This window comes from Vespa velutina, chromosome 3 (genome assembly GCF_912470025.1).
Source record: "Vespa velutina chromosome 3, iVesVel2.1, whole genome shotgun sequence".
NCBI classification, from domain to species: Eukaryota; Metazoa; Arthropoda; class Insecta; order Hymenoptera; family Vespidae; genus Vespa; species Vespa velutina.
This window is the reverse complement of record NC_062190.1, coordinates 7,476,112-7,491,111: the sequence shown is the minus strand read 5'-3', so window position 1 is coordinate 7,491,111 and position 15,000 is coordinate 7,476,112. Positions and strand designations below refer to the sequence as shown.

Sequence of the window (15,000 nt, the reverse complement as noted above, 5' to 3'; positions counted from 1 at the left end):
AAAAAAGAAGGGAAAAAAAAAGTCAAACCATCATTCCATGAACGTCGCATCGTATAATCGAAATAATACAATAAAGAAAGTGCTACCATTATAATTTTTAATTAATTATTATGACTTGCATCAATATTAATGTTGGAAAGTTGTATATATATATATATATATATATATATATATATATATATATATATATATATATATATATAAAAGATCTAGTACAATTTCTAATCAGCTATCAAAACTTATATCCATATTTTAATATATTAATATATTAGAAATGTATTTCTAATAAATTATTATATATTTGTATTATTAATTTCATATATTTTTTTATTATTTTTTAATTAATTTAAAAAAATTTAAATTTTTTAAATGATTGTTATGTAATATTATTAATACAAATATTGATATTAAACGTTAAAGAAAAAGAAGAAGAAGAAAAAATACCTATGACAAAATCTTAATCAGTTTATATTCATCAATCATTATAATTGACTTATTGTACTTAAATATAGCTACTATAATATTTAATGAAGTATAACGTATTGTACAATAAGTATACTAAGAATTCGATGTTCTGCAGCACGTAGGAAATAATAAAAATAAAACGATAACAAAAGAAAAAAAAAATGAAGAAAGGAAAAAAGAAGGTGAACAAAAAAAAAGTAAATAAATAAATAAATACAAAAATAAAATCGATCCGTACCTCTCGCTTGAATTTCATTTCGTTCGAATCGTTTCATTCTTCGAAATTACGCGTAATTATACTTTATGGACTTCCTGCTAAGTCTGAACTTTTAGTTTCATCGAGGCCACTTTAAACGACGACGACGATGACGATGACAACGACGACGACAACAAAATAATAGGATTCATTTCCAAGGAATCTCATCGGTTTCTCGTACGTTGTAAACTTAATTGTCAGTCTACATTTCTATTCTACAAATAAAATGTATACATATATATATATATATATAGCCAAATTGAAAAAAAATATTCATATTGACTGTGAGTATAAGATCTTTCGAAGATATTGTTCCCGTATATTAATATGTATACAAATAAAGATAAAAAAAAATTTAGTTGTCTTCGGTATCGCCATTAATTTTTTCACCTAATGCCAATCGCTCGTAACCAATAACAGTCAAGCTGGATCGTTTCGTCTGCTATTATCATTTAACGGTATATATATATATATATATACATACACATATGGACTAGATATATAGATATATAATATATATATATATATACATATATGACTACTTCATAGGTTTTATCCATGAAACTTAACGTGTCTTGGTAGAACAGGATAAACTCTCGAAGGAAAACGTGTCATCGTTACCTACCGACCGTATCGATTTGCTCGTGTCGCCGGCAAACGATTCGATACAAATAAGGACACTAACAGACAGGTCGGTGCACTTATCTATACTATATACTCTTCTAAGTTTACGTTAGAGTGTACGTTAGTCTCTCTCTGTCTCTCTCTCTGTCTCTCTCTCTGTCTCTCTATCTTTCTCTCTCTCTCTTGTTTCTCCCTCTCTTTCTTTCTCTTAACGTACCATATTCGGCAGGATCGACTCTCGTGCTAATTAGCGGAACGTCGAAGAGAAGGTGCATACCGTAGTCGCGTTAGAAAACACTTTTATCGTCACGATAAAGGTCGAAGACTTGGTTCGCCTTATCCAGTTTTACAATGAGCGTGAGTGAGAAGGAGAACGAGATAGAAATAGAGATAAAGAGAGACAGAGAGGTGGTGGAAAGGGGGAGAAGGGAGGGGGAGAAGCCAAAGAGAGAGAGAGAGAGAGAGAGAGAGAGAGGGAACAACAAATAGACGATTTATTCGAGCACTTAATTAACGCGTGTTCGAAAGTTAACAAACGAATATGATTTCTATGTATCAGGATGATCGGATAGATAGTATGAATTATTAAAGGGACGTTAACACGATCAATCGAGATCGATTCGAGATACTTACTTACTTACTTACTTATCTACTATTTTTAGAATCTATTCGATCGAACCGAGATCCTTATACCTCTAACTTCTCGACTTTCCACGCAATGAAATCACTTTATAAACGAAATGAATTTATGAAGGCACTCGGTCAATTGTCCCTCTTTCAACGAACGTTAACGCAGATAAATGGGCAAACGTTTTAACATGAAAGATAATAATTGATTATTCTTGGCAAGAAATAAGATCGGATTCGATAACGAAATACGAATTGATTATTTTACTCGATCTATCGAGCGTCGATATTTATGAAAGATGATCGAAGTCCTATAAATTCTAGGGGGGGGAGGGATGAATCTTCTCTCTCTCTCTCTCTCTCACTCTCTTTCTCTCTCTTCATCTTAGTTCCTTTTTTTTCCCACTTCTTCTTCTTCTTCTTCTTTTTTTCGCATGCACACATAAAGGAGAAAAAATAGGACAGACGGATGTATCGAATGTTCAGATCTTATTTTTTTTCCCCCACCCCAAACCCTTTTTACAAAATTTTTTGTTGCTCGGCGATTTGCCGACCACTTCGCTAATATCTGTCCATGCAGGTTTTTAGATCCTTATTATGGCATAGCCCAGAAAACATACACACACTCTCTCTCTCTCTCTTCCTCCTTCCTTCCATCTCACCACTTTTAAGGATTCTTTTTATTTTTATTTATTTATCAGGTTTCTTCGTTTTTTTTTTTCTAATTCCATATTTGCTTCTTATAAATAATTTGCCTTTTCTTTTTCTTACTATCTTTTTTCCTTTTTTTTTTTTTTTTCTTTTCATTCAAGATTTCTCGATTTAATCCGTCTAATTGGTCTTTCTACTGGATACAAACTTTTAATTTTTTGTTTTTGTATTTCTTTTTTTTTCTTGATTGAATAAAAAATAAAATTGCATAAAATTACAATGATCATTATATATTTAGCTGAATTTTGTAAAAATATTTTTTTGTATATATATATGATAATACTGATCTGAAGCAACGATGATAAAAGTTATATTAGCATGAATTTTTTTTATACATTATAATCAAATAAAAAATAAAATAAATAAATATTTAATTAAAGAGAGAGAGAGAGAGAGAGAGAGAGAGAGAAAACGATAAATCGTACAAAATTATAATGATCATTATTTATTTTATTATTTCATAAAATCCATTTTTTCATGTATTTTCTAATACATATAGGATATTATTAATGCGATACGATCTGTAAACACATGATAAAATATTTCGAAAAAAACTGATGATAATTCGAGCCGATATATAATTCTCCGCTATCGACAATTCGAATCTTCTTCCTTCTTTAGATAAGAAAAATTTTAAAATAATTATAATAATAATAATAATAATAATAATAATAATAAAAGAATTGTGACCGAAGGTCGATCGGAAAAGTGCGTAACAGTACTAAATAAAAAAAGAAATTGAATTAAGACAATATAAACACAAGATCTAAGCGTAAATATTTTCAAGCAAATAAAACGTATCTTCAAACAAAGATCTTTGTAAATCTTTATAAAAATAATATGTATTATATAAATACATATTTTTTTTTTTTTTGATCGGTATAAGTAATTAAATGTTAGAGTTGCGTAAGGATTACATCATTTGTAATTAAATATCGACATCTTTTTACAAATGTCGATCGTATTTATTTGAAAATACTGACTCCAATAAATATCGGCCATTTATTTTCCATCGATTATAAAGTAATAAATTTTCAATTTATTTCTCAAAATTATCGAAGTAAATATACGAGCTTAATTTTGCTTTGTATTCGATTTATATGCTTAAAGAAGACATATTAGGTTTTGAATAAACTAATGCACTGTTACTATATCGGTGACTATTGGATATCCGTTCCCTTAACGGCACTTTCATTCGATCGTGTTACCATTAAAAGAACTTAAGAGACTTCGAAATTATATGGCGCCTACGATATACACATACATATGTATGTGTATAAAATATTAATTCTATACGATATTGTAATCTATGTATCTCTATAGGTATCTCGATGGTACCATAAGTGATATCAAGAGAACTATATATACTTTGTACTTACGTATAACTAGTTGTATCTAATTTGCCATTAAATCATTTATTTTTCTATTTTTCTATTTTCCATTTTATATTTTCTTTTACTTTAATCAAAAAAATAATCATTGCTCAAGAATGATAGAGAAAAAGAGAGAAAGGAGAAAGAGAAAGAGAGAGAGAGAGAGAGAGAGAGAGAGAGAAAGAGAGAGAACGATAAATGCCAAACGAGAAAACGGAAATACAATTTCGACCTTTCGTTGAAATACGTTTCGAAACTCGCGCGTAAACTAACACCTACGATTGGTTTTGTTTCTTTTTTTTCTTTCTTTCTTTCGTTTTCTTTTTTTTTTTTTTCATCTCCTTATCGAACTCCTCCATTTACCGGTTTATTTATTTATTTATTTATTTATTTCCTTTTCGATCAGATTTTCATTTAACGAGATAGTAAATGTACGTATAGTAAGTACGATAGTAGTAAATACGTATGTATATTCTGATAAACGAATGAAAAGAAAAATAAATCAGAATATTAAAGAAACGTGTATATACATATATATTTACATAAATCTTAATATTTTTACTATTTTTATTTACTACTAGTTATACTTTAATTATAACGCATATTTTATATCTATAATCTTTTATAAAAATAAAAAAAAAATATATATATATAAAATGTAGACGAACGTCTACATTATCGACGATGAAAATTAGCGGAAGAAATTTTCCCGCGCGAAATAGAATAATCGTCTCGGTCGATAAAACAGTGTTAAAGAGAGCGGCGAAGAAGAAACAAAAGAGGGAAGACGAAAAAAATCGGAAAGAAAAAAAAAAAAAAAAAAAAAAGAGAAAATAAAAACGAGCTAAAGAAAAGTCAAAGAAGAAAAAGAAGAAGAAGGACTTACCGGACTTGCCGACTCTGGGGCCGCCGAGGACGACCACCCTGATCCTATTGACGTTTGTCATCGGACAAACTGATGTGTCGTTACGTGTCGTTGCTTGATCCTCTGTCGCGGCACATCATCCACCGTGATAAACGAATTCTTCCTCACAAATTTCACACAACGGGAGAATGGGGGAGAATAAAATAACGAAGACAAAAAGAAAAACAAAACGAAAAGAAAAAAGAAGGAAGTGGGGAAAAAATCCGGAATGGGAACTTGTGCTAGTACGATGGAAACAAAATTAACGATAAAGAAACGGAAATGAATGTTACGAAGGAAAAACAAAATAAAGAGTGAAAGAAAGAAAGAGAGAGAGAGAGAGAGAGAGAGAGACAGAGAGACAGAGAGAAGAGAGGGAGAAAAAAAAAATATAATAAAATTAGCTCTTTTTTTTTCTTCTCACTTTTCACCGAAGTTCAATAATCCAACGTATAATAAAATTATAAAATAGTCTCATCTTTTGAGAGGGTGAAAGAGTTTCGTAAAAAATATTCTCTTCTCCACGACGTACTCGTCGTCGTCTCTCCTCGCGATCGGCCAGGACACTGACCCACTTGCTCGCGCGCGAAAGGCCCGTCCTCGTCCTCGTCCTCCTCTCTCCCCACCTTCCTTCACTTCTTCTTCTTCTTCTTCTTCTTCTTCTACTACTTCTACTTCTTCTTCTTCTTCTTCTTCTTCTTCTTCTTTAACAACAGTTGTCTCCGTTCCTGCTTGACACCACCGACGTAAACGTCGTTCGATATTTCGTCGACGAGCACTCGATATATATCTTTTCCTTTTTCTTTTCCTTCTTACTTTTTTCCTCTTCTTCTTTCTCTCTTCGATCGTTAATTTTCAATGTATAAACTTAACAAGTTGTAAATAGTACATCGAGCGAACACAACGATCGAATGACACACGTTTCCTTTGATATAATAAACTTTTCGTACAAATTTATATATTATATTAAAGCTGATCTTTTTCTATTCGGCCATTAAGAAAATTAGGACGAAAATTCGTAAACGTGCTTGTAGTACTTTTTCTTACGTATAAAAGAAAAAGAAAACCAAAAAAAAAAAACGAAAAAAGACAAAGGAAACGATACATATATCGGAAAAGACGAATTTTTTCGTTGAAATCAACTATAGTATGTTATAGCAATCGTCGTCGTCGTCGTCGTCGTTGTCGTTCCAGAATTTCTCTCTTTCAAGTTTTAACGATCGATTATTGCTTCCATTCGAAGATTGCTGCTGCTGCTGCTGTTGCTTCCTCTCTCGTCATCGCTTGGAAAGTGTCGCGGGACAGCAGTGAGCCTGAAAACACGAGAGGAATCTCGATAATGGAGGCAACTCGTCGTTCGTCACGCCGTCGAGGCGCCACTCGCTGCCGGACCCGTCCGGTTTCTCTCGTTCTCTTTCTCTCTTTCTCTTTCTCTCTCTCTCTCTCTCTCTCTCTCTCTCTCTTTCTTAATCGACGCGCTGAGAATAACAACAGAAGGAAAGTTTCGTGATATTTTCTTACTACGTATTTACGAATGAGTGTGTAGATGATATCTGTTAAGTATCTCTATCTCTGTCTCTCTCTCTCTCTCTATCTATCAAGATTTTTGTATATATGTTTGTAAGTCGCGATATACGTCAAAAGATATTAATTCCTTTTCGTGAAATTATGCGTAAATAAAAGTGACAGTTATGAAGTATGCGCACGCGTACTCCTCCGTCGTCTATCGAGTGAAACACGCGAAAGCCACGAGTAAGCGAGCGAGCATTCGTGCGAATATAATCCCTCTCCTTACGACGGCTGAACGTGTACTGAGCGTCTCTCCTACCTCGCGCGCTCTTCTTATCCCCTCCCCACCTACCACACGACCACCACGGACTCTACCGAATTATCAAACGCTCTCTTGGCGTGGCGCGACGTTCGAAACTCGCGCACTCGATAACATTAACCCCCTCCCTCTCCCAGTCACCACTCCTACCATTACCACCCTATTCCACTCTCCCTACCTCTCGCCATTATTTTCTATTTCTCTTTGCTTGTCTAAGAGTAATGAATATTTATTTAAGAAAAAAGAGGAATAATGTTAAAATAGATCGATCGTAATCTTTTCTTTCTTTCTTTCTTCCGGATCGGATCGGATCGGATCGGATCGGATCGGGTTGGATTTTCTCTCGTAATTATTTATTTGAATTTTTGTTTTTTCTTTTACTTCGATCTAATTTTTTAAGGGAAAGAGAGAGAGAGAGAGAGAGAGAGAGAGAGAGAGAGAGAAAGAGAAAAGAAAAAAGAAAATCTTAATAGCTTTATATGAATACGGTCGTTGTAAAATGAAGGTATTTAATCTCGAACAAACTACGTATACCTCTATCTCGTCCAGGAAATTAGTCGTGCCTCCGTGCGACGCTTATTATTTTTTTCGCTTTCCAGTGAGATGAAACCAATGATGATAATGATAATGATGATGATAGCCCTTAATGGTAATAGTGATTTAAAGGGTAAATCGTGGAGAGGCGTGACGCATCCGGACTCGAATTATCGTTTATGCATCGTCGCCGTGCCATTGCCAGCGAGAGTCATCATCGTTTCTCTCTTCGTCTTCTCTGATCGTCGTCTTCGTCGTCGTTGTTGTCGTCGAAAAGAATTTCGTCCGTCGCGTCGGCTTTTCTCGAAACGAATGAGAGTTTATGACACGGACACAGTTTAGAAATGGATCGTTCCAAATTATTCGAATAGATCTGTTCGTACGGTCGAATTTAAACTAAAGATCTCGAAAATGATGGTAATAAATAAAACGTGACCCTTTATTTAATTCGTTCTATGTAATACATAGAAAATATGTGTGTGTATGTGTGTGTGTGTGTGTGTGTGTGTGTGTGTGTGTGTGTGTGTATCGAATATATGAGATTATTAAAAAGTATCGAAAGGAGATAGTTAGTCGTTTGGTGATATTATATCTAGTAAATTATTTAAATCGCTTTATTTAAAGAGAGCATATCGAACGAGTGGTACGGAAGTCGAGTGGCACCATCGCCCACGTATTCTTTGCGATTTGCATAGCGTACAACTTAAAAGTTATGAGATCATTATGGGACAACGTCCGTAAGCTCAATTCTCGTCGTTTCTAATAAGGATATGGAAAAACTTAATGGATCAAGAAAAACGAGAATAGGAAAAGCGATTTTTTTTTTCTTTTTTTTTTTTTTAACAACAAATTTGAAAAAGGACAACAAAAAGAAAAAATTGATAATATGTTCGACTGATGCAAATCAATCGAATTAGTATATATATATATATATATTTATCAATCAAATAAAATTGATCTAAATAATACAACAGACAACAATGTTCGTGAAAACATACGAAAAGGAAATGAATGATCTTTAAATACCAAATGTATTATTCGAAATGTACGAGCTTGCGCACCTGTATCCGTTAGATTTCACATTTGATATCTCACAATTAAGCGAAGGAAAAATATAAGGACTCCGTTTAGATAAGATTTACAAATTAGATAAGATTTATGAACGAAAATTTATTACCGTACTCGTCGAAAAGAAGAATGTAAGGAAGAAAAGAAAGAAAGAAAGAAAAAGAAAGAAAGAGAGAGAGAAAGAGAGAAAGAGAGAGAGAGAGAGAGAGAAAGAGAGAGAGAGAGAAGCAGAAAAGGAAAACATTGAATTCCAATGTCCTCTACGACAATAATAAATTATCGATTATAATCCAAACGATATTCAGCTGGGGTATGATATTCGGTACGCACATATATACCAATATGAAAGTTTATTTACTGGATGATTTCAAAATTCGCGTTGCATCGCGCGATCCGCATTTCATCGTGATAAATATAAACTCGGAAAAATTTCACGCGTTGCTCCGAGTGCAATTTCGAATAAACAGGCAAGGAAGGGAGTATGCAAGGAAGTAAACAGCAAGAGTGCGAGCAAGCGAGCAACCAGGCAACCGTTTGTATAAAGATTCTCCCGAGTTCGTGTTGTTTGTCCAACGAGATCACCGATCGCATTCGTCGCGTGAAGAAATGTGCTTATTCGTCGTTGTACGAGTGACGTAATTCCTTTCATTGTGTGTCGGCGATATTGAAAGAAAATTTTTTAAGTGAGATATACCAAGTAAAAAACAAAGAAGAAAAGAAATAGATTGGTAGAGAGAGAAAGAGAGAGAGGGAGAGAGGAAAAGAGAGAGAAAGAGAGAAAGAGAGAGAGAGAGAGAGATGATAAAGATATTAAACGCTTGCTTTACCTATCATCGTCATCGTCATCATCATCTGGAACGGCCTCGAGAAGGTCGAACACTCGCACGGCAAAAGCAAACAATTTGAATCGCACTAAAAACGTGACGTTTGTTTGTACAACGGGTAGGTAGGTCTGTTCGATCTCGTTCAATGATATCGATGACGATTGTCAAAAGAGAGAGAGAGAGAGAGAGAGAGAGAGAGAGAGAGAGAGAGAGAGAGAGAGAGAGAGAGAGAGAGAGAGAAAGAAAAATAATCGTTATTAATTACCTGAGAAATTAGGCCAGGAAAAACAAAAGCGAACACTCTCAAATATTCTATTCGTTTCATAGAAGAGGAAAGAGAAAAAGAAGAAAAAAGAAAAACGAAAGAAAAAAAAAAAAGAAAGAAAAGAAAGAAAGAAAAAAGAAAAAGAAAAGGAAATAAAAAAAAAAGCACACAAGAAAGAAAAAAAAGAAAAAAAAAAAAAAGAGAGAAAACTTTAATCTGTTTCAAACTGAATTGATATCGCACTGACGTTAAAACCATAAAGGTATAACTCAAACTCTCGTGCGAATGATTCTATATACAACATAAGAATCACGACGGACACGTTTTCGAAGCGTTCGCACCGAACGCTCGTCGGCGAATGCTCGTAACTGGAACGTCTCCGGCCTTCTAATATATATATATATATATATATATATAGTTATATGTATATATATATATATGTACACACAAAAACACATACATGCATATACATATACACATATATGCGCTCTCTCGAGGGGCCGGCTGCGCACGGCTTCGCCCGGCGCTGCCTTAGTCCGTCGTGCACTACAAGGTGACTGCCGTGTTAACAGGTAAGCACGCTCCGATGCGTCGAGAGAGCCGTGTCTTGCTATGCTGTACTATTCTTTACTTTTCTCTCTCTTTCTCTCTCTCTCTCTCTCTCTCTCTCTCTCTTTCTCTCTCTTGCACTCTCCTAGCACGACCGAGGATACCTCTTCTATGCGTTCCTTTCCTCGAATACGGACTCGAATAAAAGAGTCTACTAGCTTCGAGTACCGTAAATCTATACACACACACACACACACACACATACACTCTCATATATATATATATATATATATGTATGTATATATTTGTTATTGCTAAAATCGACCTTTGTGATGACTTGTAACTAACAATATTTGTGCATGATTTCTTAGTAAAAGCAAATAATAAACAGATTATCTTTATACGTATACGTTATTTGTTATTTTCGGATATTACTTTTGTCCATTATCGTACGTTTAGATCACCCGTATAACTAATAATATTCGTGCAATTTCTTTTAACAGACAAATTACAGAGAGAGAGAGAGAGAGAGAGAGAGAGAAAGAGAGAGAGACATCCATGTAAGTTTTCACAAACGTATGTCGATGTATTGGTTAATATATAAATCTTCTTCGTTGTTAAGGACAAAGTTAGTCGTGTGCGGTTTAACATAGTTGAAAGGCAGACGCGCTTCCCTTTGGGAACGTTCTCTATGTATATACGGTAAATTGTGTACTCCCCTCGACACGGCCGAATCATAAGTTTATAAATCTTAACTCGCTAATAAATCATACAAGTTTATGATTCTCCGTGTTAACGTGCAAGCGCGACCCTATGAACCATACCCGATGCGTATTTCCTCTGCGATGTTGCGTGAGTCGACTATTCCACGAGAAGAACCTAAGCTCTCGATGCTTTATTATTCGTATGGAGAGATATATATATATACCTTCCGATAGGATGGACTATATATATATATATATAGTAATGAAGAGTAACTTGATAATGGTATAAACAATTTTTAAAAGGAACGAAATTTCGTTCCAAGGATCGTATCTACTGATATCAATATATACATTGGTGTTTATTTTCACTGGAAACTAACTTTCGATGGTGTAGTAACTCGTTGCCATAACTACCGAGGAAAACAAGATGTAATAAGGCCTTCCCTTCCATGTCGATTTCAGACGTAGTTTTAACATGGTCACCGAAGAAGCGGATCTAATTACTGTGCCGAAGCCAGAGAAAAAATCATTATTGGAAAAATATGAAATACCATTGGAGAATCTATCGTACGAATATATCACAGAATGTACAAATGGCAAGACCTTGGAACGTATCGTCATAATACTTAGGTCTGTCATGATTGATTAATGATGAAGTAATAATAAAAGAAAAAAAAATAATATTATTAAACAATTAATATAATTAATTTCTTTATTTTATTAATGACAAATATTAGATCCGGGGAGGAAGGTATCTATCCAGATTTAACGAGACATGCGGAAGAACGTTTGGCGATAATAAAACCGAACAGTACAGTCTTACGAAAGATTTTACCAGTTCTGACACGTAAAATGTTGCTACCAGACGAATGCAAGGAACTCGATAATGATATTAACGATTGGACTCGTGAAATGCATTGCCGAGAGAAGGATTTGAATGATGGGAAAATATCTCTCCTGGATGATCCTTCACTTATCCCAGAAATTAGACATACCGAAGAGATTTCCACGATGGTAGAACAATTGAATAAAATAATACAAATAATTTTTATCGATACGATATGTTATGAATAATAAATTTTTTTCGATAGAAAAAAGATAACAAAGAAAAATGTGACATCAATCGAAAATCCAAACGAATAGCATCTTGCGATTATGCTGCTTGGGACAAGTACGATGTTGACACTGAAATAAATAGGATAGATTTGCAAGATGAGAGAAAACAGATCGAAGCTAAGGAGATCCAACGAAGACAGAAAGATATGGAAAAGAAAAGGAAAGAAAATTCTAAAGAAATCATTCTGAACAAATGTAAGAAAAATTATTCGTTTGTTCCAAGAATAAGAATGTAGATTATAAATAAATTGTTTATTACGATAAAATGATATTTATGATCAATGGAAAATGATTTATGAATTAATTTATCATTAATAAATAATTAACGAAATAATTAACACCTTCGAAAATTGAATATCTATAAAGATTTATTATTATTATTATTTTAAATTATTACTATTATTATTATTATTATTTCTATATGATAATTATTATTATTAATTATTATTATTTCTTTTAGCTTCGTTTACTGGTACAGAAATAGACGTGATCGCTGAGCAAGAAAGAAAAAAGGGAAATGAAGCTTTCAGAATTGGTGATTATGTCGATGCATTACGATTTTATGACTCCAGTATCGCGATAAATTCATGCCCAATCGCTTATAATAATCGAGCTATGACACGTAAGAAAATTAATTAATAATTTTATTCAGATTGAATTATACATACATTAGGAAAGATACAAAGAAAGAAAATGCACACGTTTAACATGCTATATTCAGTCATTAAGTTACAGCGTTACGAAGATGCACTCAATGATTGCAATATTGTGCTTTCCGAGGATGACAAGAATATCAAAGCACTTCTTCGACGTGCATTGTGTCTCGAAAATCTGGATAAAAAACAAAAAGTACGTCGGATTTACAATCAATTCATATTATCAATTACATTGTGCTGTAAGGTCATCATATATATATATATATGTGTGTGTGTGTGCGTAGAAAAAATCAAATCAGAGTTGGCCAAGAACAAATTAAAAATAGTAAAATAATTATAATTCAAAGGATTAATGAAATGAAAAAAAAATATATGATGTTTTTTCTTTTTTTATAAATAAATAATAGGCTCTAACCGATTACGAGACAATCTTGAAACTGGAACCGACAAACAGGACGGCCATTGCTGGAATTAATAAATTAAGAAAACCTTGCGAATCTAAAAGAGTGAGGTAAATAATGAAACTTATACTCTTTTACGTTGACGTACATATATATAAATTCTCATTATCAATAATACAGAATGAAAATCGAAGAGGAAACGTCTTCGAATGAAATTTCGAAGATCGTCGGAGGTGAGGGTGATACTGAAAAAATAAATATTATTAAAAAGTGTCTTTCAAAGTCATCCAATAAAAAGATTGAAAATGTTATTGAAAATAATATATGTATTTGTGAGAGAGGACCAGGACCGTCTCATAGTAACAAGCCTTTACCACATATCAAAGAAAATTATTGTCTTCGAAGTGAAAGTAAACGGATATTATCAAGTTGCAATGAAATTAATCTTGGATTAACGAATATTAATTTATCTTCTTCTAACAATGATACGTCTAACGAATTAACTTCCATTTTAATTGGCCAAGAATCGAAATCTATAAAACATAATAAACAAAAATCAATTTTTTCTTGTAAAACGAGAAGTACATCTGGAGTTGTCATAGAGGAGATCCCAAATGATCAATCATATACGAAAAAAATTAAATCTATCGATAGAAAGGATAATGAAGAAATAAAAAATAATCATAATACAATAAATAGAAATAAATCTAATTCGTTAGAGAAAAAAAATGAGGTCAAAAGAAAATACAATGATGATGAATCATGTCGGAAGAAAGATAAAACTTTTATGGTAAATTATACGACATAATATTGTCATTTAATAAATTATATTGTCGATATAATTATAATTATATTTTTAGAATTTGGAAAATATATCAAGCCCGTACGAATTTCTACGTGCATGGCAATCTTTAAAAGATGATAATGATTTAAAAATACATGCTCGACTATTACGAACTTTAAAATTCGAAAATCTCAGTACAGGTATATGCATACATACATATCTATATATGTACAAATCCAATTATATATGATATAATACGTATGTGATATAATCATAAAATATTTTAGTTATAGGTAACAAACTCGATGGAAATATGTTCAGTTTAATATTACGTTGTTTAGAACAACATTTTTGTAAATCCGAAGATTGTGAACTACTTGTTCGTTATTTAAAATCAATTAGTCAATTAAGTCGATTTTCTATTGTAAAAATGTTTATGGATAATAATGATAAGAAAGGTAATAATAATAAGACGATCTAATTTTTTTGTTCTCGTCAAATGTATAAAAAAAAAAATTAATTTTTTTTTTTTTTTTTTTTTTTTTTTTTTTTTTTTTTAATTTACAGCTTTATCGAATATATTCCAATTTTTAAAGGATCAAGGATCTAAGGAAGTATCAGTCTTACGTGAAGTTTATATTTAAAACTATGTAAATCATATTTAATATTAAATTAAATTTAACATTTTAAAATTGATAAAGAAACGACTTTGTATTTTTTTGTTTTTCTTTTTCTTTTTTTCTTTTTTTTTTTTTGATCATCTATTATCGAACATTATTGTTTGATCGTAAAATTTTTTTTTTACGCATCGTTTCTATTATTACGTAAACTCCTTGTAATAAGTTTTCTATATATACTTATTTACTATATAAATGCATTAAATGCTTCTACTTTGGCTAATTTCGTTCAAAGCGACAATAATAAAAAAAATGGCCTGTCTAATGATGGAAAAAAAGAAATTATCAATAATTTTTTTAATCGTTCATAGATAACTCGATGACGTAATAAACGTAACGTTTGAGTGATATTAACAAAAAATAATAAACAAATAATTTACACGGAAGAAAAAAAAAAAGAAAAAAGGTCCATTATCATATGAATATTGAAATAAATATAATTAATACTGAATACGTTAAATATATGACATTTAACAAAAGAAGAAAAAAAAAACAAAATTAATGATAACAGAACAAATAAAAGATTTGTTAACGAATAAAAGATATTACGAATATCTCGAACGCTATACAATATCGAATAGAAAATGGCGCGCTTATTACGTAGATACACTGGTGGACAAATGTAAAGCTATAT

At 32.2% G+C, this 15,000-nt stretch overlaps 2 protein-coding genes across 9 annotated transcripts in view; one reads left to right on the top strand and one right to left on the bottom strand.

Annotated features, from left to right (window-relative positions):
• LOC124947611 (ras-related and estrogen-regulated growth inhibitor-like) overlaps nucleotides 1-9,636 on the bottom strand; it is a 78,292-nt gene extending 68,656 nt beyond the window's left edge. Inside the window, exons 1-2 of one of the 4 annotated variants that reach the window (XM_047490005.1) lie at nucleotides 9,480-9,636; nucleotides 4,943-6,273 (exon numbers count right to left, since the gene is read on the bottom strand). In XM_047490005.1, the coding sequence (XP_047345961.1) occupies nucleotides 4,943-5,003 (61 nt within the window). In that variant the 5' untranslated portion in view covers nucleotides 5,004-6,273; nucleotides 9,480-9,636. Of the gene's footprint in view, nucleotides 1-4,942; nucleotides 6,274-6,481; nucleotides 6,777-7,322; nucleotides 8,126-9,217; nucleotides 9,390-9,479 lie in introns of those variants that run through there. The other 3 variants (XM_047490009.1, XM_047490006.1, XM_047490007.1) reach the window with 3 other exon arrangements.
• LOC124947605 (sperm-associated antigen 1) lies at nucleotides 8,338-14,385 on the top strand. 5 transcript variants are annotated; one of them, XM_047489997.1, is made up of 12 exons: nucleotides 8,338-9,332; nucleotides 10,532-10,588; nucleotides 11,195-11,362; nucleotides 11,470-11,746; nucleotides 11,824-12,043; nucleotides 12,309-12,470; nucleotides 12,570-12,697; nucleotides 12,912-13,015; nucleotides 13,086-13,695; nucleotides 13,766-13,889; nucleotides 13,977-14,147; nucleotides 14,257-14,385. In XM_047489997.1, exons 3-12 carry the CDS (start codon nucleotides 11,208-11,210, stop codon nucleotides 14,331-14,333), a joined length of 2,028 nt encoding a protein of 675 aa, XP_047345953.1. In that variant the 5' UTR covers nucleotides 8,338-9,332; nucleotides 10,532-10,588; nucleotides 11,195-11,207; the 3' UTR covers nucleotides 14,334-14,385. The 5 variants fall into 5 exon arrangements, with proteins under 5 accessions (XP_047345953.1, XP_047345955.1, XP_047345956.1 ...); XM_047490000.1 differs by lacking the exon at nucleotides 8,338-9,332 and adding an exon at nucleotides 9,929-10,051; XM_047489999.1 differs by lacking the exon at nucleotides 10,532-10,588 and having other exon boundaries at nucleotides 8,338-8,922.
• The last annotated feature ends 615 nt before the right edge of the window (nucleotides 14,386-15,000 follow it).

Coding starts and splice junctions, on each gene's coding strand:
- LOC124947605 (XM_047489999.1), top strand. CDS start 11,208: ATGGTCACCGAAGAAGCGGATCTAATTACTGTGCCGAAGCCAGAGAAA. Junction 12,044..12,308: donor AGAAATCATTCTGAACAAAT/GTAAGAAAAATT, acceptor TATTTCTTTTAG/CTTCGTTTACTGGTACAGAA. Junction 14,148..14,256: donor GGATAATAATGATAAGAAAG/GTAATAATAATA, acceptor TTTAATTTACAG/CTTTATCGAATATATTCCAA.